Genomic DNA, 25,465 nt, shown 5'->3' on the forward strand with positions numbered 1-25,465 from the left:
TTTTCACACATAATATATAACTTTAAAACTAATACAATTATCGCTCCGCTCATAATCTAAAACATGTTGAACATAATTTGAATTAATGTAATAATATTTTTTTTTAAAACATGAGACTAAAATGTAAATGTTATAGACAGTCTTTTTATTCTGCCATATTAAAAGTCATATTTTTGATCTAAAAAAATTTAAACATCTTCATTCAGTCCCGAATGATTTTTAAAATAGAATATAAATAATAAATACACATAACTTCAAAACCTGCAATATCTTCTTCGTTCCGCTCAGTATCTAAAACCATTTACGGTGTCTATATTTTTAAAAACAAAGTTATTTATTTGACAACCGTCGATTGAAATTTAAATATTTTTTCTAGAAAACTGTGGAAGAAAATGTCCATATCAGCGTACAATTTATAATATTCTGCTGTAAACTGCAAAGTATATAGGTACATGATACACACAACAATGGATTATGATTACTGGTTAACATAAAATATATAGTTAAATGAGATAAAACCAAACGTAATTTTAAAGGGAACGTATTATATGAAAAACTAGTGATAAAACAAGATAAAAACAGTTTAAATATTATATAATTAATGTATTATTGCATTATAATATAAATATAATCATGTACGCTTATTTATAAAAATATATGGAGTCAATCCGTTATATTCTCTTAACAAGTGTCCAATGAACTAAACTGATGGTCAGATTCAAAAATTGTATGACACTAAGACTTTCCAGAAAGCTCGGACCAAATATTATTCGTTATTAATCACTTTTATTTACATAATCGGGCAGATATTTTTATGATTTTGCATTTTTTTATTGTTTGGTTAAAATATAGTTTGTTTATACCAAATTAAGGTTTTTTACATAAAGATTTTGTAAATACAGTTTTAAATTATATAATATATTGTATGTTTGCAAATTTTTAAGTATATGCAATTTTCACTCTGTATTTTTATTGTTTGCTAGAAACATTGTTATTAATTAAAAATGTATAATTGTTTTCTCAAAACATAAAATCAAATAAATGCTGTACAATAAGTGGTTACCGTGCATAAACGTTAAAAGTGAATTTCTTTACGAGGAATAATATTATCAGAGGAATTAATTTAAATTATAAATTTATAAAACAAATATTATAAATAGTTCAAAATATACAACTATCGAACAGAATCATACATCCATACATAAGATATATAAAATATAGTATACACTAATCGATCATTGGCTAGTGTAATTTACACCAATAAATAATAATAATAAACATATGTATGATAAAAATTATACTTAACTTAGATATCGAAGTTTGATTCTTTTTTTTATGTCTTTAACCTACATACATAATCGTATGTACATTTGAATACGTTATTGTACTTTTTATAAAGATTTCTCTAAAACTGGATCCATTTCAAAGGTAGATTAATGATTGATTTTGATTATATTACAACTCACTCATATTGATTCGTTTAAAATCAAGTCAAATGAGTTGAAAAGTTATATGTGCTAATAGTTTGTAAATAAACATAATAATAAATATATGTACCTGCTTTAAAACAATTTTTTTAATTCAATACTAATTCTATTAATATATGTATTTCAAAATGTTCAGAATTTATTTTGATTAATTATTTTGATAATTTTAAAAGTATATTCAATAGGTTTTTTAGGACATAATAATATAATACATATATTTTATTAATTAAGATATATATATAAATGTAAAGTACATTTTTATCTTGTGTAATGTGTAGTAGGTACTTATGCTATATTATGTATTTCATGCATGGTTTTCTGACAGATTTACGATGAGGGTGGTTTGCACTTGTGCCCCGAACTTTATGGAAGACAAGTTAGCTGTATACAAAAAATAAAAAAGGTTTCGATTTCAACACGATTGAAAATTCACAGTAAATAACTATCGGAAAAACTAAAACAAAATCCTAACAGAAATATTAAATCGTTTTCAGTGCGAAAAAGAAAAAGTAAACATGATAATAAATTATGAATTATATGAACAATACGTTTATACATTTATACTTCGAAATATTCCATCCCGGAATTCATAGGTATATGAATATCCTCTATGCCGAACGTTCACTGAAATCCTCGTGAGTTCTGAATCCGATTTTAGCAGGTATCGATATATATATTATGTAGAATGTAGATGATGATTCATTAAATAAACTATTTTATCCATTAATAATATATTTATTCAAATTCAGGAGTTTAACATAAAAATGTATTATTAATATTAGTGGATAAAAATATGAACATGTTTTATGAAACATCTGTATACATATTATGGATGAGTAGGATACAAACATGTACAAGTAATACGATAACATTTCAATCGTGACACGCGCGACGTGGTCCATATTATATCATAGTAATGTCGATGTCCACATTTCAAACATTGATATACATACTATATACTAAAATCATTGAAAAATTTTAGAATGAAAGCTGTAAATTTAATGTAGTTTAAAATAAAAGAAAACGATTTATCTTAAACTCTCTGAAAAAAATGTTTATTCAACCCTATCTTTATTTGTAGGATCCTTATTCCGATTTGAATATTATTATTAACAGACGTTATAAAATGCACGACATAAATAGCCTTCTACGACTTCACGGTCATCTCGTCCTGTCGATCGGTACAAGCGTCTTCCGGGTATTGTTACCGATTCCGGTCAATGCATTTCTAACGACGCTTGTCACGTCTGGAAGTAAAGGGCATACACTACCCTACCACCACCATCACCCAAGAATGACCTTCATAGGTTCAGAAGATTGTGCGCGCACGGATAGATAGATATATTTAAATTATTTAACTTTCCAGATTTTCGCTCAAAAGTTGTGATCCCATATTGCACGTGACTTAGGTAATGTTTGGATAATATATCATTTTTTAGCGTATAATAATTTAAAACAGAATATTATTTGAAATTGTGTGCGAAAAAGCATTTGAATGGGGTGGAGGACAACACGTAATGTAATTGATGTGATCACGGGAGTATAATTATTGTTTGATAGCAGGCTGGTTTTAAACAATTTCTTTTGAATGTTAAAAAAAATAATGATTTATCTGTATTTCTGATCCGTAAATCAACCGCAAACAAATAATTCGGGATACCGTTTTTTTTTTAAATTCGATTAGACATCAAAAATAATGTTTTCGAAAATTATATTATTTATTTATAGTAATATTACATACATTTGTTATTAATTGACATTTTTAAAATTGTACTTATTTTCAGAGTATATAATATGCATTATGCATTTTAATTTATAATATTTATAATGAGTCCAATGAAAAATACAATGAAAATTTATATAATTGAATTTTTCTAGCGGTTGTTAATTAAAAGCTAAACAATTATAATTAATACGTGTATTTTGATAATCAGTGGAAACATTAATTTTGAATTGACTAATTTATGTATTATACTTAAATGGTTATTGTCTTTTTATATTTTTGTCACTATACATTTAAAAATTAGTCATTTTAATATTCTTTAATGCATTTCATGCCTTATTCCGTTTTATTTGTTAGTTAGTATAAAAATAAATAAAACTTATACGAGTTAATTAACTGCCTACAAATTTTTTGATTATTTACCGAAAATTTGGTTAGTATTAGACATACCACACACAGTTTTCGCCTTTAACATGACACCTGAACTGTATTACAATATTGTACCCTTGTGGGAACGACATATACATAGGTTACGCCGTGATTTTGACATTTTCGTTGTAACCGTCTTTAATGAATTGGAGTTAATACACCTACTATTAGTTGGTTAGCCTAATATCTTAAATAATACTCTTAAAATCTTATCAATTAATTTACTATAATACTAATATATTACTACCCATATTTTTTGTAATACCATAAAAATATTATTTCTAAACAGATGTAACAACTATTTTGTTTATTAAACGTTTAAAATACGATATAAACAAAACATTTCATAATATGACAATAATAAGAATAATAATTCTTATCGTAATATTTCGATATTTCATAACTTTATAGTGTACAACATTTTGCACTATTTACAACATTAATAATAATTATCGTCCTATACAACGCCTTAGTAGACCACCAAAAACCCTAGAAAAAAATTATAACATCTAATATAATTTTGGATAGGTAATCAACATGATTTTTGCTATGCTAAATCGACTATAAAAATTTGACTAGTTAACTATATTGACAATGTTTTAATAGTTAGTAAGGGTGACCCCAGGCAGTTACACTATTACATTTGAAGAGCTTTTAATAGTGCAGATCTATCTATTTTGTTAAAAATATAAATTAGGATAAAGTGTTATTTCTGGACCAATGTTAATAATATGGTTTACATCATTTTTAAATTATAAATCTCAACAAGTTAAATTAGGAAATTCTCGTCGAGTATTAATGTTATATCCGGTAAGTCATCTGTCGGCTTTTTCTTTTTTTTATTATTTATGAATAAAATTACCGATGTTCTTAAAAACTGTAACTTCTTAATTTTTGCTAACGACCCAAAACATAATTTGCCAATTTATTCAATTAATGATTGTGTTAAGTTACAATCTGATTTGAATTAATTGTATTCGTGATACACATTAAACGGATAAGTGTAAAATCAGAATAATGTTCAAAAAACAACTTTTTATCTACGAAAATTAAATTATAAAATTAATTAATTCTTATCTAGTAGTAGTATTGCATATAAAAGTTTAGGTATATTACTATCAAACGATTTTTTTAATATTAAATATTAAATAAATTTTATATAATATGATATGCAATAAGGTTCTTCGTGTATTGAATTTCATACAATTACTTCAAAGTTAAAAATCCAAACTACATATTTATATTTTTCTCAGGTTATTTGATTTTAAAATACGGCCCAGTTATTTGAAACCATTACCAAACTCATCTAATAATCAAAACTGAACGTGTTCGGAACCGATTACATATACATAAAAGAAATAAAACAAATGTATCTCTTGAATAATTAGCACTGGAATTTGATGTTGAACCCCTGGAAAAAGGTAGAAAATTGAACGAAATACTTTGGCCCCATAAATTATTGAATTATCAAATCGACTATCCTGATAGTTACTGAGTCTAATGCCTTTAAATGTCCCTCGTGTATGTTATACATTTTACATTTCTACCTACCGCCAAAATTACAGTTATTTCGCTCCAACTATTAGAATACTGACTACAGCCAACTCGTTAAAACTTTTAATCTAATTTAAGTTGACTTAAAATAAATTTTTAGGTAAAACATTTATTAATTTATCATTATGTTTGTTCTATATCGTTATTAGTTATTAAGTATTATTTGTATACATTGTAGTGAGCCTAACAGTGAGTATAGTATATATATATATGTTTATAATAATAGATAACAATAGTAATTTTGAAGATATAATTTTATATATTATAAAAAAAGGAGCCATTTAGTTATGCGCATATATTATAAATGTTTAAGATATGATCATGTTAAATTTAATCGAAACAAATCCTATAGGCAATATGGTACAAAGATAGTTAATCATTCTAGATCAAATATAACCCATACAATGATAGAAATCGTTATTCATGTTTTTGAAAGAAAAAAAATATTGTATTATTTACTACTATATTTTTTAGTAAATGTTTCAGTGATCCGTTAAACGTATAATATATTATGTAAACGATGAATTGACAGGGATGTGGAATTGTAGCTATAGTTTACGTGGATGTTTATGAGAGCAATACGTGATCATAAAAAACACAATGTGATACGTCAAAAATGACAAATACTAATATTATGTTGCGTATTTCATCGAAAATTACAGAAATCTAATTTTTAATTACAAAAAAACCCAGCACGACGTCAAATTTTCTTGAAAGTTATTCACAGGTTTGTCACGCGTATAAAATATTATGGGTTGACGTGATTAAAAATTTTACGAGTTTCGTAAATTATAATGTTGCCGTTATAGAATTATTACGTTGACTTGGTATTGTAATATACCTGTACTTTGGAAGTCGGTTACACGATTACACGGACTTTAATTGCGACTCAACAGCTCTAGAGAATCGTCAATTCTTGTAGGGTACTCAAAAACTTTTTAGGCCAGTTTATTTTAATTTTCAGACCAAATACTTTTTTTACAAAGCAGTCGACACATAAAACATTGCGGGTTGGATTACTTTATTATGTACCTACAATGTAACAACTCGAAACGAACTATACCTACGTAATCGCTAAATAATATGCCTGTGTAATATATGGTTGGTCAGCATTTAAATTCATCACAAAAATACATTCTTGTATAATATGAATTTCTTTTTTTTTCAGCAATCTATGCTTTAAATATTCAAAATGACACAAACAACTTTTATTTTTTATTTATTTTACCATAATAATATAGATCGTATACCTATAATACTTAATATAAGTTATATAAAGTTATTTTGAAAACTTTGAAACCACATCTAACTAATAATATTTGCTAATAATAGGATTCGTTTGCATATTGTTGTAACTATAATATATTAACTATAAGAGTTATGCGTCTATGTTATGTTTTTTTTTTACACAATTAAGAACAATTTTCTAATTTGTAAGATAGTTTTAATAGATCATATATATATATAGATATATAAATTATATTAACCACACCTAGTGAAGAGGCCATTTTGCACATTGAAAATGTATACTACACTTATCTGATCCGAATTCCCATCGACATAATATACCTTTGTCTTATTAACTATTATTTTAGTTAAAAAACCTATTATTAAATGAATAATACAAAAAATGTAATCACTTATCGGAGCGTTAAATATAAACGAATAATAAATCGTTGCCGTGTAATATTCGCGAAGACTAAAGACATACTTGTTGACATACTTGAGTTGTATTAAATTAAATACTATTGCCGATTCAGTGATTCTTACCAATGTATAGGACCTAATGATGTAATCCTCGGCCCGCTTAAAACGTCGAGTACAAAAAAAAAAAATTCTTTTTTCAAAATCGAGTTTTCGCACAAATTTCAGGCAGAGTAGCGATAATTAGAAGGGTCGGTGGCGTCGCCTCCACTCGATATCGTCACCGTCAAATAATGATATTATAAAAACATAATATTATCATTATTACGCATAAAAATATTCGCCGACTGACCTGTATTGACGACCGGTTGTCCGTGCTTTACGGCCGCGGGTCTCAGCATGACGGCCGCAGACAGCTGCAGCCCGTGGTTGAGCACGTGGACGGCCACCGCCGTGGCCACGATCACCCAGCCCCAGCCGCCCTCCGGGTAGTAGTGCCGCTGCAGCGTGGCCCGCTTGCGGGCGGACAGCGGCGCCAGCGGACACGTGTCGGCCGCCATCCCGCCGGCGCCGTTGACGTCCGCGCCGCCGCCGACGCCGCCGCCGCCGACACCGAACAAGCCGGTCATGTCGTCCGTGACCGCGGTGCACGGCCCGTCGTCGGACGGCCCGTTGTCGGTCACGTGCACGCCGCCGTCGTGTTCCAAGCGGACCACCACCACGGGCCACGTGTTGCTCCGCGACATCACGTTCATGTTGCCGTCCAACTTCATGGCGGCCGCGGCGCCGCCTCCGTACGGCGATGGCACTACGGCGACGATGGCGTTGTACGGTACCTGAAACAACGAGAACGCGTATAGACAATGTCCGTAGATTCCGCAGAAATGTCAGAAAATCGCGTACAGTAGGCGCATTAGATAAGAATTGTTTTGTCTGTGCGCGTTGGATACCGATTAAAGTCGGTTTAGTCTTGAGACAACAACAAGACGTAGATAGTCTCTTAAGTGTGATTCTCAAATTGTATAATATCCATCTATTTTGGTTTTGCTGACTTCCAAATGAGGTTAGAACAACAACGGATATTGTTTATACCGAATAATGTATTATTATTGCGTAATTGGATTTATTATTATAATATACGAGGTATTATTAGTAACACAATTTACACCGATACATTTTACAACAACACCAATGAAATGTTATCGTAAATGTTTTATTAGTTGATTTTTTAAATACGGGCGAACTTAATCTAACCTACCTATCAACTGCACATATCCAATGAATTGATCCGTTTAACATAAGACACTCGTCGTTTCAAAACTGTATTAACGTTTTTAAAAATATTTTTTTATTTGTAGAATCTTAAATTGCTATAAAACGAAATTGCTCAATGATATATAATATGTCTGATCGAGAGACAGGCAGCAATCGACCTCGTCGGCGGTTATTATGAGGTTATTTTCACGAGGACCTATCTATTTTGTTTTTGTCTAAAACTTTATCCAGCTGGAACGTATTGATTTAGCCACACCTTTTAGGTAGTATACACTGTAGTAAAAACTAGCAGGAACTATACGTAGGCATATCAGATGTTCGAAGACGAGCAGTTGAAATACGATCGTTTGGCATTTATAGTATATCAAGTAGGTCAAGCCCTCAAAAAAAAAAAAATATACCCCTATTGAATTCATGTTTGAAAAAATAAAAATCTGGAATGATTTAATAATATTTCTTGAAATCATATTTCATCAAATAATCCAAGTAATACAATATTGGATATACTAAATAACTCATATCACATGACTTTAATAGCGGCAAATGATGTTTATTATTCAAAAAAAAATATAACTAACTAATAAAAAAAATTTAACAGAACGCCCACAAACGTGTGTGGCGTTTTCTAAAGTTAAACAAGAAAATTTACATAGATCAAAAACAAAAGAAAAGCTTATATAATAAATTATTTGTTTTGTGTTTATAATTTTTATAATAATATGTGCTAATAGAGTAATCACAGCAAACCTAACGTTTTTTTAACAATTTCAATATGATAAAACACTACAAAGTGCATTAGCTGGCGTTCTAAAAATTATTCGGATATCTCGTTGACGGAGTTCGTAGCAGTCGCAAATATATAAAGTACAAGCATCACTGCGTACCGTCTCCGGCCGTTACTATCGACTGATAAACAACGCGATTCGTTCGATTCTCTCGCCATAGCCGTTCATCGGTACCTGTGACTGCAATGAACAACGGTCGAAGTCATAATGGCGGTCCGCCGTCATCGGCTGGCTACTTATTTAATCGTATAGTGGCGCGTGGAATTGATTAAAGCTTCCAATCAACGAATACATTCCTCGATACTAGCACAGTTTACAGTGGTTATACTATAGTGCGAACGCGCGGGAGCGTGATGGACAGTAGACGAAATCGTGGCGACTCCGTTTGAATCGCAAACAACGCGAATAACGCAACTGTCGATCGGGTAGGTGCATAAAAAGGAAGCGAATGCAAGCGATCTCAGATAAATGGCGTTGATCCGCATTTGGACGGTAGATTGAATGGTAAACCGAATCATTCACGTCATTGGGAGCTATCTGTTAAAATATTTTTCGCCATAGCACCAATAGAGTGTAGACCAATTTCTAAAAAATAGTTTCTTACTACCAACCGACAATAAACTCGTATAATATTAGAACATTTCTACGTGACCGTACATCTGTTTTTTCAATTGCGCGCGTTTGATGATCAGCCAAACAACATAATCAAGCGTTGCTCAATATATTATTATTTGCACGTAAAATGAAATTGTTTGTTTATACATTATTGTCTAACCATTGCTCGACCATCATTAATAATCGGTATTAAGTATATGCAATTTTTAGGTAATGATAAGGTTATAATTATTGTACGGTAACCCGCGATTCCTTTTACGTGGTGTTAAATGATATTGAAAATTTTAAAGAATACTACAAACGCAGCAGTGGACAGTATTGGACACCATAAATTTTTATAACTTCAGCTAGATTAAATACGAAAAGTAGACATTATTGTTTACTAGTATTATGTTGCACATTAAGAGGATCGTAAACTTAATCTATGTATGTCAAGTTTGTATAATTAAAATGACAAAAAGTATTTAGTACGATTTATAAATAGTATGGTACAACAGTAATTCATTCCAAAAAATTAAACTCGAACGACTTGATATTTTATTTTTTTTATTGGAAAAATTTAATATATGAGATACACCAACGCAATGCAAGCTTTATCTGTGGGACTTATAATTTCTTCATACATATTTTCGTACATTTCTCTGTAAATATAAATACACTAAAATTGAGTGTGAACTAAATATAAAACAATATTATAATATTATAATAGAACGTGCCCCATTTTTTTCGTGCAATTTTTCCCATCACAAAATTAACATAATTTTAATAGAATTATTTTCACAAACGTTGACGTATTCTAAAATGCATTGCAACTTGCAACCTCCTTGTCTAAATAATATTTCCCTAATTCCGTGTATTTTAGTTATGCCACTTTGAGTTTTAGCACTAAAAGATGTTAGCATACGTAGTTATTGTAACGAAGACTGCGGGGATCATAGCCATGCACGATGTACAATAAATCAGTAAATTATTTAGATATAATTGATACACATTTTATTAGATATAATATGATAATTTGGAATATGTATTGAACACTGCACGTGTTTTGGGGGCAATTTTTTTTTAAGATTTCAGTTTTGGCTATTAATCAAAATATATACTACATTATATAGTCACGATGGTATTCTTAACAAAAACCTTATAGGTAACATCATTCAGTTCGGAAAACGTGACCTCGTTCTATAACAACCACATCAAAGTTTATGAGATTACACTATATGGAAATTCCAAGTAGTATGAGCAGCAGTTCTGTGTAAAATTACTAGAAAAAAACATACCCACGCAGTAATGTGTCGCACGTTTATATATATGTATACACGAGTCTAATGTTATAATCATATATAATAATTACATCTATAACAATACTATCAGAATAAAGTTTGGTAAACTTTTCCAATGCCTGCAATTTAACTAAATTTATTTCATGTTTTCCATTTAATTCTTTTGCGTTAACACCCTAGATTTAACGTAAATCACTATAAACTTATATAGATTCGTAATTGTTTTTCAACAACTATATGTTTACGACATCGTATAGTAGTTATTTGATCATTTATGATTTATAATCAAAAATGTTGCAATCGAAAATTTATAATTTCGTGTATTTAGTGTTTATAATATTATTGTACGTGCACTTTATTAATACACGATATTATACATTGGAAACAAACGCACGTTTTTCAACACCAGCCAATTCAAATACTTTGATACTTTGTTGTAGTTATAATGACGTAAACGAAACCGCGAATGTGTAATAAAAGTGAAATGAATAACAGCTGCGTTTGTGTATAATATGCTTCCGATGAAGTACATTTATAAAAATATTAATTCGAGTAAAACAATAAGTCTATTTCGGTGTAAATAAAATATGGAATAGTTCGTATATATTATATTTGTATTACGTATGTTTTATGTTCGTACGTATAATATTATACTTGAATATTGCAAAATTATACACGTTGTCTACTTGCAAATCGCAAAATAATTCATCTCGTCCATTGTATTTTCTGTATAAATATAACTTATTATCTTTTCATTTTCAGACGGTAACTCAAAAAATTATTGTCACTGGTAAACAATATACGTTGTACAAAGACGTACTTGGTGAAAAAATACCGTTTTTAAATTGTTGTGATTCGAAATAGTTTAGATAAATATTGACTGATTCGTATAAAAATAAACGCACTGTAAACAAAAATATATAATATTATTTATAGGTATCTGATCAAATGTTCATAATAATATGCGTATTATATATGTGCATGATGCGTTAGAATGGAAATATGCGCGTGTACTTGAATTTTCAACGGTCGTTCGCACTTTCCTATTTTTATTTATTTTTCCCTCGTTGCTGATACTATTGAGACGGATAATGGCGTTGGATTGGTAGATGGATACTGCATCCTATATTATACATTATAGTAAATATTCAAACAAAGATAATACCACCAAACGAGCGCCAATATCGAGTTTTTTTTTACAGAATCAGACAAATCACCTGCAGTACTAAGATTTTAGTGATCCACAGCGCAGCCTGCTGAAAGCCAACAGCTGCATAATCAAACAGAGTATAGGTACTTACCTAACACTTTTGAGTGTGCAGTATAATTATGCGTTATGATAAGAGCGCGGTATCCCATTAGTTCGAATATTACGGACTATACGGTTAATATAAATATTATGGTATACTTAATATTGTTAATGTAATAATAATTTTGAATAGAAATGACCTAAAAAAAAAAAAATGAAAACAACCGTATTCGTGTAATTTGGGGTTTATATTAAATTTGCACGTTACAGTTTCTATTTGTTTATTATTATTATTGTTTCTAAAAAAAAATGCCTATCCGTTAAATGGTAGTTGTGACTCGTATATAAAAGTTTTATGTGTTGAAGGTTTATTTCAGTGCTCTGCATATTAAGTATAAACTATCGCACGCTCCGACGTGAAATACGATAATTTATTGTTTATGGTATAATACATAAAGATATTGCAATTAAAGCAATCCTGAGCCGTTTAAAAATACATTTCGGTCACTAATAAAACCGCCTAAAACCACAATATATTGCTAACCCATTTTTTACAACGAAAAATGCACAAAACTATAATATTAAAGGTAGGTTACTAACGTATTGAGTTAGACATTTTTAAAATGTTTTCACTGTAATCTATTCAAAATTGATGCATTTTAAATGTACTAAGACAGAACGTTTGACGCCTATTAAAATATTTCAAAGCATTATAAATTTAAATATTTACAATTTACGATAAATATACACCACGAAGTATTTTATTGTTTTATCCTATATTTTAACTGTCTATTAAAATTATTGTTTTATTTACACGAAACGATCGATATTATTTTACAATAGGTACCGTTAAATATACGCGTGACCAACGTATTATAATATGTTACATCGATTCATTCAAATCATTACTCAATAGAAGAAATTTAATATATATATATTACTAAAATATATTAACAGTATTAAAGTTTAACGTACCAAATCTTTTCTATCAATAAAAGTTAAAACTACACGTCTATACATCACAACGAGACGAATATGTGTTTGTTCAAACTATAAATCTAAAACACACGTTCGCAATTCGTATAATGTATATATATTTATTATGCATATAGATACACGATATATATATATATATATATATATATATATATATCAACAGTATTATATTTATTTTGCATAAGGACTATGGATGTTTAGATATTCTCTGAAGCCGATTTAGTGAAGAATATTATGTAAATAGTGTGTCAAAATACTGTACAAAGTCTAAATCCGTACTTTCTACTTAGTCATTTAGTTTTTTATTTTTATGCAATCAAAACATTAATATTAAATATAATTTATTGAAAAATACAGTAGAAAAATAAACAATATATTAGTCAGCAAAAACCAAATTAAATTATAATTCAAGGTTGTATTAGTTACATATTATATTTAATATTACAAAAATAATGCCCAATAATAATTGTATTTTTATTATTGCTAAATATATTATTTATTTTTGTAGATTTTATTATTCAGGTATGTGTATGTTTTATATTGTATGTCACTGGACTTATAGATGAATAAAAATATTAATAGATACTAAACAATATTATATTTTAATTTTATAGGATGATTCACCAAATATGCTCACTAATTTCTTTGTTTAATAATATTCAAATTGGATTTTTTTTTAATTTGTAAATATACATACTTAAAGACTATATTTTAAAATTCATGAGATTTATTGTATAACTTAAGAGTGTTCTGTGGTGATACAAACTTCTGTTTTTCAAATGAGAACCCCGTTATTATAATAAATTATTTAGTGGATAATTTTTTTGAAAATGTTAGTAGTTATTTAGTTATTAAAATGTTTATTTTAAGGACAATAGTACAAAATATATATATAATAGATGTAATATCGGACTTAGTATTAATAAGTTTTTATAAATTATAATTCTTAATAAATTAAAATTTTCAGTTTGACAAAAGTTCCATATCATCCAAGTCCGTTATCACGAAACTATTATCCTTAATACACTAAGTTAAATAACTCAAAAAATATTTGATCTAAATTTGTTTTTGATCCCAAAACGTTTTCAAAAAAATTATCTATTAAATAATTTATTGTAGAAAAAGAGGTTGTTATTTGAAAATTTCAACCCGTGTGCAGTCAAATAAGTCCAAGTGTAACACGAAGTATATAAAATAACACAAAATGTACAAATATTATTTACATGATTTATAAAAATCAATAGGTATTTAATAATATTGTGATAATTAATTTAATAATATTTGATTTATTAATTTTTCTATGATAATTAAAAAAAAATTATCTGTTATCGACAATCATAATTATTTTATATGTCATGGTTTTTCTTTATTATTTTTAATTTACATTACCAATTAAAATTAAATATTACCTGTTATTTTTATTTTTTTATTGTGTCGCAAACTATGAATTATTTTGATAATGTATCGCCATGATACAAAAGTTTATAATCACTGCCTTAAGTAGTACAAAAATCCCAAAAATTAGAAAATATGGTTTTAAGGTATATTTAAAAAATTCAAAAATTCAGAATTTCAGTAAGCATGCTTAGGAAAAAACACTTTTTGTATAAAATAGGATTATTCTATGTAAATAAGTACATATTAAGTAAATTAAATATAATATGCCTACCTACGATGTAATGATGTATTACTAATAAGTAATAGTGATGTAATATATAGTATTATTTAAATCTGTTGGTAAATTTTTTAGTAAATATTTCTGGCACATAAGTAAAAAAATACTTATAGTTAATTCTACGATAACCCAAAAAGCAAAAACAATTTATTTTAACTTCAAAGTACCGCCTACCTAATAAATTTTAAACATATATATTATAATAATGCATGACCAAATGTTATAAGTCATAACCATCAAAATTTAGGTTCAACTATATAAGTACCGGTTCATACATAATTAACTATTCGGCTTTTCTAAAGGAAAGGGCGTAAATCTTTTAAATTTTAGATAAAATATCCCTCTTTATCGTTTAAAAGGTTGAATAGCACTCGGGAGAGCATTTAACTTGTAAATAACGTTAAATTGTATTCGTTTCTCGATGTTCCAAATCAACAGTATAATCTCATAATCCAATGTGCAATAAAACATTTCGCTTTCAAGATTTAACAAGGTCTTTAACCAAAAATAATAATAATAACGAATAAATAACTAGAAATACCATTAATGTGATAAAAGTGATAGGGTGAATATTTTCCGTTATTTAAAATCTTTAAAACAAATTTATAAGTATAAATATTTCATCAACTAAAATTATTAAATCTACGAAACAAATTATCAAACTTGATTATGTAATAATAAATACTATAATAAATCTATATTAAATGTTAATACCATAATAATTGTTTATAATAGAATCACAGGTACTTAAATACGTTACGCCACGGAATCTGGAAAAAATATATATGTTTCACACATATAACAAATATCACGTCAAAATCAATCGCCCTTTTTTCTGTATATATCACACCAGATGTAAGTAAAACGTCATATTTTTCCACCACTACGTAAATCCGATATTTATACGACCAAAACATATGAAACTTAATTTTTTTCCTTGTACAATTATTTTTGTTATACCACTTCCTATTATCTACCTCTATTCTCAAATGTTTTTTTTTTTTCATAAAAATATTATATTTATGTAAGTTTCAATTTATATTCATGATAATCCCGTAGATATGAGTAGTTGACTTAATCTGATAAAAATACAGGTCGTCGAGCTAAATAGGCTGAACTTTTAAAACACGTAAGTATATTATACAAAAATACTAAATTATTTTCAAGCGATCAATAAAAAATACGTTAATAAAAACATAAAACAACATTATAATAGTATACTAGCTAGCCTACGCAGAATTAATAATCATAATACTTTTAATGTTTTACGACAACGGTGTTTGAATTGAATGGTTCACAGTGTTCGACGTCCTAACTATGATATTATAATAACATTATAATTATATTTATAATATAAATGTGTTTGGAAATTTGGAAATTATTTAGCTTTATCTGTATAGGTAGACTGGTAGACGGGTCAATCGTACTGTTTTCGTAATATTTTTCTTTTTGATCTTTTAAAAAATAGAAAATTTTTAATAACGTCAATATCACATCTAATTTATTTCTCTGCTTATTTTATAAATATATCAATGTGTTATAACTATAGCACCATTAGTTTTACTTTTGATATTCAAATTCGCGTGAAGAAGTTGTTACTACTGCAATGACCAAAAATTAGTTTTTACATTTATCCAGGAAGTACTCGAAGACTTCCAACCACAAAAAAGTATTTCAAAGCGTATCGAATAAATAAATAGAGCTAATGAGCTCTTCTGTCATTTTGTTTGTCGGAAACAACTACACAGTAAACAAAATAGGTTAAGGTTATCTCAAAGTTTTATTACTTATTTTTAGATCTTATATAGGGTGAACAAGTTATTGATTTTTAAATTTTCAGTAAAGAGAATTTTGTTGTACGTCAATTTATCAACTTATATTTTTCTATCTTTAAAAACTATTGTCTTAAATTATTTTTATTTTAATTTTCCATTAATATAAAATGTATTTGATAACTAATAATTTAGAGTGCACTCTATCTGATATTCAAATATGAACCATGTTTTTTTCTTTTAATTTTATACAAAATGTAATAATTTAGACAAAATTATTTCTAAAATAGGTATATTGAAATCTGAAGAAATCAGAAGATTGGTAAACACAAAAACATAAATTTATTTTGATACTTGGAATTCTAAATATGAAAATACTATATTACATTGAGGAACGAATAAAATATACTTTAGTATAGGTACAGGAAATTTCAAGGGGATTCATTTTTCATAGACTTTCAACTTATCGAGATCTGAGTGAATTTTTAGTATACTACTTCGATTTGATGACTTATTTCTATTATGTTGCACCGCATAACTACCTTATATTATAAGTACAAAAAACTATAAAAGTTAATTTCTTTTTTATTAATCATAAATATTTAAAAAAAATCTTTATTAAGTATTTTTAGATAAGTAAAATAGGTCGAAAAAGCTATTGAAAGATTAAGTAATGATAAATATATATAGGTATTATAATATGATAATATATGATTTATTCAAAATACTTTTTGTCAAAAAAAATACATACAAGTACAGCATTGAAAATCGAGGTATAACAAAAGAACAATTATTTTTCGAAATTCTCAAGTATTTATTTTTAGTTGCAAAAGTAGCAAATTAAAACTTAGTAAATACTAACGATCCGCCGTTACTCGTTTTTAATATAATCTTGACCATTTTTTAGTAACAGTACTCCTCTAAAGTTCGTTTAGATTTAAAAACAAATGATTTATTTTTATACTTAAGTGTTACAATTAAAAGACACCCATTCAAGTGACCCACTAGTTTCTTGTATCACAATTTTCAATTTACAAAAATAATGTTCTGAATAAATAAATTATAAAAAATAATGATATAGGTAATATATTATATCGAATATAATTTATGATAAAATTAACTTAAACTTCAGAAATAACCAAGCATTGGTGGTATTAAATAATCACTCATTAGTCATTAGTTATTACTATATTAACTAACTATACAATTTTGTTAGAAGTATTTTTTAATAAATATACATGTCGTGTCAACTAATATTCAGCGGTGAGATAAGTGTAATTTATTAGGTAGTACCCATAATATATTATATCAATGGTTATTAACCATTGGTTAACTACCTAACCATCAATGGATATTGGGACATGACAGCCCTACCATGGTCGGTGCATTATTATAATTTTGTATAGTTGTTATTAGTATTATTACTTTATATATTTATAATAATAATGTTGTGTCCAAGACCATGTACAAGTCTTTGTAAATTGAATTTACAAAGACTGTAGACTATTAATTGAACTTCATTAATAGCGAATCCCTTAACAATATTATATTTGTATATTATGGAGTGTATATCAAATATCAATCAAATATAACCATTAAAATATTATATTAATATTCTACGCAATTCAGTTTGATGATTTTCACAATATACTTACATACTCGTAATATATAATAAACATGGTACGTTTATTTTTATTTTTAGGTATATTTTGTATAATATTTTTTATTTAAAATATTTATATTCACCATCATACGATTAATGTAACATTATTTATTTATTTTATCAATATTTTGAAAACGTTTAAATGCGCGTTATATAATTTTAATTTCAAAGAGTAACAATAGAGAGTATGTATTTTTACGCTTTTTTTTAGACGGGACAGTAAAAACGCTCAAATATTATCACGCAGCGTCTTAGTGGTTTAAAAATTTAATATATGTTACATATTATATTAAATGGGTAGTTTTTTTTAATTTTTCATCTGTTTTTCTGATAATTATATAAGAAAGTTACAAAATAAATCGAGTTAATTGCGCAGAGTAAACAGAGATCTGGAGAAAACTATGTTTTGGATTTAAAAATTTATCGTTTTTATTCAATTTAAAGACATACCCGCCCAGTCAGTAGCTCGTCCAACCGCATTACATATAATTTTGACCATTGCAGTAATTGTAATTATATACCATTCCGATAATTTAACACGTAAATGATATATCAGCATGGACGAATGGGAACAATGTCAATAATTACTAAGATATATTATCTTGATTTATATAATATATATTATTTTTATACAATATACATAATACTAATGTATGGATGTTGTGATCGTGTAACATCTGAACAACTTGCTCGTTTTCAATAAAAGTTATATCAATAGAATCCTCGAGACTCAGACTATTAAAAGTTTATTATTTCAACCCCTATAGGTTACTATAGAGTTTCACGCATGAATTTAGTTTCGGATCACTAAAATTGGATATTTTTCTGTATATTTAAATAGTTTTCGTTAGCTAAAGATTATATTACTATTTTAATTTTAAAAAAAATATGATAAGTAAAAATGTTTACAAATATATCATTTTTTTTTTAAACAAATCTTAAAATCCAATATTTATTAAAAAAATTACAATGATTAATTTTATGATTTTCAATTAATTCTGTACACATTTTTTATGTAAATACATAAAGACCAATACCAGTCTTAACGGTATTAGATTTACGTCGGCTTTTAAACATTTATTGAATCTGTGTCCACTTTTTTTTATGTTTACATTAAAAATTATGACCAGAGTTAAGAAGTGGAAAACTATAAAATTATTCGTTGTAATTACAATGTTTGTATTATATATTTCATCCGAAGCAAGGCGGAAAACGATCGAGAGATAGATTAATATTAACCAGGGTGAAGTCAAGTAATACATCTAATATAAATATATATGAGTGCATAACATAATCTCACAGTCCTGCAGTCTATCTAGTTTAAGACCATATTATAATGTTATTATAATAATAGTGCTTCTCACTTTGTAGTCCACCTGCAGTGGTGGCCGATCACAGTGATGCGACATCGGACCGTCGCCATCGTCGTCGTCTTCGCACGAACATGTATACGACACGACCCCGTAAAATAACGATAATTATATTGTGTATTATATTATGCGTGTGCGCTAGATAAGTATGATATTTTTGTACCGCAGTGAATGATCGATAGATGATGAAAATCACGCTGTGCGATTATTTGATATATTTTCGTACTTATGTGTCTATAATTTATTTATATAAATAAATAAATATATATATAAATATATATGTATATGGGTAGCGAAAGTCGTGATTACGAGTCAAGTCTCGTGCGAAATATGTGACACGATGCGTGATAAGGATCGCCACGGCAGGCGCGTTACCTATTGTAATTTTTTTTTTTTGAGACGTCCGATTTTGAAATTTTTTGTTTTCAATTCCTATCAGACGTTACGACTGAGATCGCTCAACAGTGCGATCACGTTTCCACGTGGAATTTCGATTACGATCGTTGATGGTGTTTGTGTGTGTATTTATGTACCATCGTGTTACCTACGAAGCAATACTATCACAACACGCAGACGAGGTTTGTTAATTTTAGAGTGCGATATTCAGTCGATAACGATCGCGAGTGAGTAAGACACAACGACGAAAAATGAATGTTTGTAAATATTTCGATTTCGGCGAGCGGTGATTTATACACGCGGCGCGTTTCTGTCTACGCGACACCCGGCGATAACGCGTGTGATTCCGACCGAGTCACGTTGACCACTGCCGTTTTCGCAGCTCTCGTCTCTCTTTAACTTCTCCGACGGCCAAACGGCGCACTTGTTGAGCTCCGCCTGCAGTGTATAATAAGTTCGTCGCGACAGTGCGCTTAATATGCACGCAACTCGAAAATAATAATAGCATATTCAATTATATTATTATTATTTTTTTTTGTTATCATGGCTAAACTATATAGTCGACAAAAAATTTTTAAAAACAGACAGCTTTCCAAAAAATGCCCGTCGTTTAGGATCTCATTGCCACGTATTTACACGTGAGTCAAATTTAGAAAACACTATAAGCACATCAAACGTGTTTAAAAAAGTAACAGCTTCGACCGTTCTATCAAAATGACTTTGGCTAAAAAATATGATTATAATACGATATAATATAATAATGTACTTTTTTCTACACAATAAGTAGCGATAACTCGAAATTTGTTTTTTTCCGCTGAAGTATTTATAACTTTATAAGTTATATTTGAGGCATTTAACTCAAAAAACATTGAGATTCAAGGTATCGAGACTTGACTGTGTATATAGAAAATAATCAAAATAAAACGAGAATAAAATAATTAATTATATTAAAACATTTAGAAAATTGTATGTAAGATATTATAAACTTAATAATATTTATATATAAATAAGACACAACTAAGCACCCGTGCAAAGTATATAATATATTGTCAGTCATATAGCCGAGGACATTGTTGTGGTCCGTTGGACCGTTATCGGGAAGTTTAACCGTGTTGTGGTCTTAACGGACGAAATGTCATAGCGGCGACAGCGTGTCCCTTCAGAGTTTCAGACGCACAAGTGCATTCGCTAAAAGTCATCCGATGACCTTTCGAGTATTTATATAATTACTATCATAACAACGATATCACGCATCTGCAAGTCGAGTCGTGTTTTTTTGTTTGTACACTTTATCAAAACAACGAAATGTAGGTTTATTTTACTTTTACCGTATTACTATATTTCGTAGAACGGACTATATTATACAAAATGCAATATACCTATATAATATATATTCCCACAAAACGCTGCTTCTTTAATATAATTTAACTATAACTCAACAATGTATTATTGTGTTGTTGAAAACTGCATAAGAAATCGTTTTAAAAACATAATATTATCAATATATGTCATCGTCGGAAAATCGATAAGCGCATTATTTCCCTAAAGTGCAAAAACCTTATGCATATAATAATATTAAATATGCACCCGACGACATTTAAATTTTTGATTGTCATAATTTCTACAGCAAATATACATAAATATAACAATAAACTTCCTTCGATCATACATTAAATATGTTATATATACATAGATTTATAGAAAGGTCAAAATATCTTTCCCATATTGTAATATTCCTCTTAAAATATGCACCGTGTATAATATACCTTTCGATTAACTCCACGTATATATCACATATTGTTTTGTTAGCTCTGAATAAAGTTGGTTAGATCCTTGGCTATCTGAATAAAAAGTGAATAAAACTACGGCCTGCTTGATAGTTATCATTTATTATAATCGAATTGATAAAATATTATTAACTTAAGTTTTGATTTTGAACGCAGTTACATAATATCATGTAAATTATTATGATACTAAACACAATGATATTTTCAAAACATTCAATTAATTTTAAGTTATTATATATTTTTTATACCGCAACTGTGTATAGGTAAACTGTTCAACGGTAATTTAGTCAGGACTCACTAGTTAACAACAATAATATAATATAATATAAATATACAATAAAATATATTGAGTAATATAGACTGACATGCATGAGGCTGTCTCTGCTCAAAATCGTTTTTCATAGGCAATATTTTATGACTGAATTTAAATTTAACACGTCCATTGCTCACTCGACACCTATTTTACAGCAATGCGGTACCTACTTACCTACCTTTTTAATTTTTTGTTTGTTTTTTAGAAAATTATGCAAGAAGATTGTGAAATAGATCGAGTTAATTTTTCAGAGTAAACAGAGATCCCGAAAGAACTTTTTGTAAGTTTAAATATTTATATTCCGGTTTAATTATTGAAGCTTTTTAATAACGCTTTATACTTGGCAAAATCTGTGACCCGCTACTCTTTTACATATATTTATTTTACATATATTTCGAATAAATATATTCGTATTATAAATCGAAGGTTATATTTGATAACCATTCGATAACATCATGTCATATTTTATACATAGTGCAAAATATAATTAAAAATATATTGTTGTATACACAAGAATGAATACAGTTAGAAAAAGTTGAATTGAAACTTTGCAGTTGAATCGCTTGCGAAAAATACTCGTCACGATATTATTACAACCTTGACACTATAAAATTAAAATATGGTCCTGAAAACGACAAGGTACACTAAAAGGAAGAGATCGAATACATAATATAAATATTATGTTAAAATAAAATAGGCGAATGATATGTTCAATAATATGTGTGTACATACGTACACTTTATTACATTCTAAACAGGCCTCGATTTTTTCACGTGGCGAGGTAACGTAATACTCCCCGAAAAAATCGTTCGAACCGAAACGTGGTTGGAAAGCCGACGAGGGACAAGACCACTGTATACGATGTGCGTATAGTGTACAGACTGCGCAACGGCACAGATATTAGCATCTTACAGAAACCTAAACACGTGGACTTAAAACATCGTCAATAATGATCGATTTCACTAGACTTGGCACCTGTCGTACAACTATTATTTATTTTGTGTAAAATAAATCTAATACACCTCTTAGGTAAGCTCTTATTATTATTTTCCGCAAAATTTCTTATTGTTTCCGACTTTGAATATTCACCATTGTACGCACCGGAAACTGTGATTTAGAAAACTTTGAAACAACAATCAATCAAAAAATAATTTAATAACAAACGAACAATAACATGTGCGGACATAAAATTCTTAGAAATATCAATTTAACTGTAAGCAACCGTTGTAAAATAAATTACGGCTCGTCACTCAAAAAGTCAAAACTGAGAATTCATAATAGAATTTTTAGGAAAATAATAGTAAAACTACGTTTTACGTGACTTTGTGTACGTGAAAATATATCAACTAAAGTTGGTTTTTTTATGAAAAAATAAAAAAGAACAAAATAAACGTATTTTATTGTAACTTATGAGAAAGACGCTCACCTCTTTTTATTTATATTTACTGTTATAAAAATACTTCCAAACAACGAATATTATTAGCATATTAAATTATTGATTTAAGTGAAATATTGATCCTTTGATTTTTTTTAACACTACTCGTCACGGTTTTAAGATGTGTACGTACCCAGCTTATGTGTAGTGCTTTATTTGAAAAAAACATAAGCAATGTATATAATATATTATATTAACGTACTATAGAAAAAAAATTAGTGTGGTATTAACTCAAGAACCCAACTCCATGAAAACGACTATGGTTAAAATAAATCTTTTATAATACTCGCAAGAATGTTTCATTTTTAGAAGAGCTTGGGTGAGTACTGATTTAGTTATGATTATAATATTATATTGTTTATATTTTATACAACAAAAATGGTTTAATTTTACATCACCAACCCTGATAATAATAACTTCCATGTTATTATAGATACGATGAATTTATGAATGTTAATGAATTCAAGAACGTAGATGTAATATTTTGACAGGACGGGTAAAACATTTAAAATGTCATTTATGAGTATCTGAATTTCGGAAAAAAAAACATCATTAAAAAAACATATTTTTATTTTTAGGGTATAAAACTTAAATAATATTCGTTACAATACGCTATACAAAATATATTATATTTTATAAATTATTCATTAATATACTATTGAAATTATATACAAAATGTATGTTTCTGTTGTTATAATTATTCAAAAAAATATTACCTGCCCATAAATTATGTAATGTTTAAAAACAGGCTTTATCCGAATAGGTAAAAATACTGTTTATTAAATTGTGATAATATTAAAATCACCAAATTTTTATAAAAAAAAAAAAAATATAGGAAATTATTAACTAAACTTAAGTGTGTCAATTTTTTCTTTTAAATTCATTGTTTTTGTTATATTTTCGGCTGATTTTGCTTTTCTTTAAATTCCATTTAAGGGTTTTTGAATTTTTCAATACATTATAAAAATTATTAAATAAATTTATCAAACATTTAAAAATGTTTAAACACAGATAAAGTTATTATCTTTTATAAACTGTGAAAATTTGGTGATTTTACAAAAATGTCCAAAAAACTTAGTTTTTAATCAAACTTATAGTAGCACATTCTGTTGACCATTATATGATTTCGTTTGACTCGGTAACGTCCTATTAAAATAAATTTAATGATTTTTATATTATTTGGTACTGAGCAGGTTTAAGAAGATATTCTTCTTCTAAAAAATTGAATGCAACATGTTTTCAGTTTTTAATCGTCATACTTTTTACTTTTATACCTAAATTTAATTTTATTTTAAAATGTAAATACAATATTTCTCATGTCAAATGCTTGGGTTATATCAAAGAGGACTGCTGAGCAGCATTCTTTTTTTCTAAGGAATTATAATAAATGAAGTCAGTCAGCCTGTGAATTTTATGTGTAGTTGAGTGAACTTCATGAAAACCAAATTGGGTTTGTGTATAACTAATTATGAACTTAAGTTTCTAAAATAAATTATAAAAATAACGTAATATGATAGCACCATAATTTATTATATTATTATACCATATGATACCAAAAAAATGTGATATAGTTATGTAGCTATATTGCCGATCTAACACGCCGTGTTACAATTTATAATTTTTTTTAAATTATTAAAATAAGATACAATAAAAGAAAACTTATTGAAAATTATACAATTTTCATTTAATTATTTCTACATTTTTTCAAGCTACATATTTTTATTGCTTTTTCTTTTAGCAAGTCGGTAAAATAGTTTATTTAATTTACTAAATAAACTATATTATTACTGTGGGATTATTTCTGTTTAAACGTACTTTGCTTACAAGATTCCAATAATAATACTTTTTTATAAATATTCTGATACTACTCCAAAAAGTTTTAACTTGGATTTTACAAACCTATATTATGTGCACACATTATAATAATATGTAAATATAATATACGAAACGACAGTCATCCACAATAATAATCCTTATTTGTACATAACTATAATTCTAAAAATTGTCAAACGCAATA

At 27.8% G+C, this 25,465-nt stretch overlaps 1 protein-coding gene across 1 annotated transcript in view; it reads right to left on the reverse strand.

Moving 5' to 3' along the window:
* The window catches only part of LOC132919425 (monocarboxylate transporter 10), a 329,301-nt gene extending 309,553 nt beyond the window's left edge, over nt 1-19,748 (reverse strand). Inside the window, exons 1-2 of the mRNA XM_060981015.1 lie at nt 19,512-19,748; nt 7,190-7,673 (exon numbers count right to left, since the gene is read on the reverse strand). Coding sequence (XP_060836998.1) covers nt 7,190-7,673; nt 19,512-19,556 — 529 coding nt within the window. The 5' untranslated portion in view covers nt 19,557-19,748. The remainder of the gene's footprint in view (nt 1-7,189; nt 7,674-19,511) is intronic.
* Nucleotides 19,749-25,465: the final 5,717 nt, after the last annotated feature.

Source organism: Rhopalosiphum padi, chromosome 2 (assembly GCF_020882245.1).
Source record: "Rhopalosiphum padi isolate XX-2018 chromosome 2, ASM2088224v1, whole genome shotgun sequence".
Lineage (NCBI taxonomy): Eukaryota > Metazoa > Arthropoda > Insecta > Hemiptera > Aphididae > Rhopalosiphum > Rhopalosiphum padi.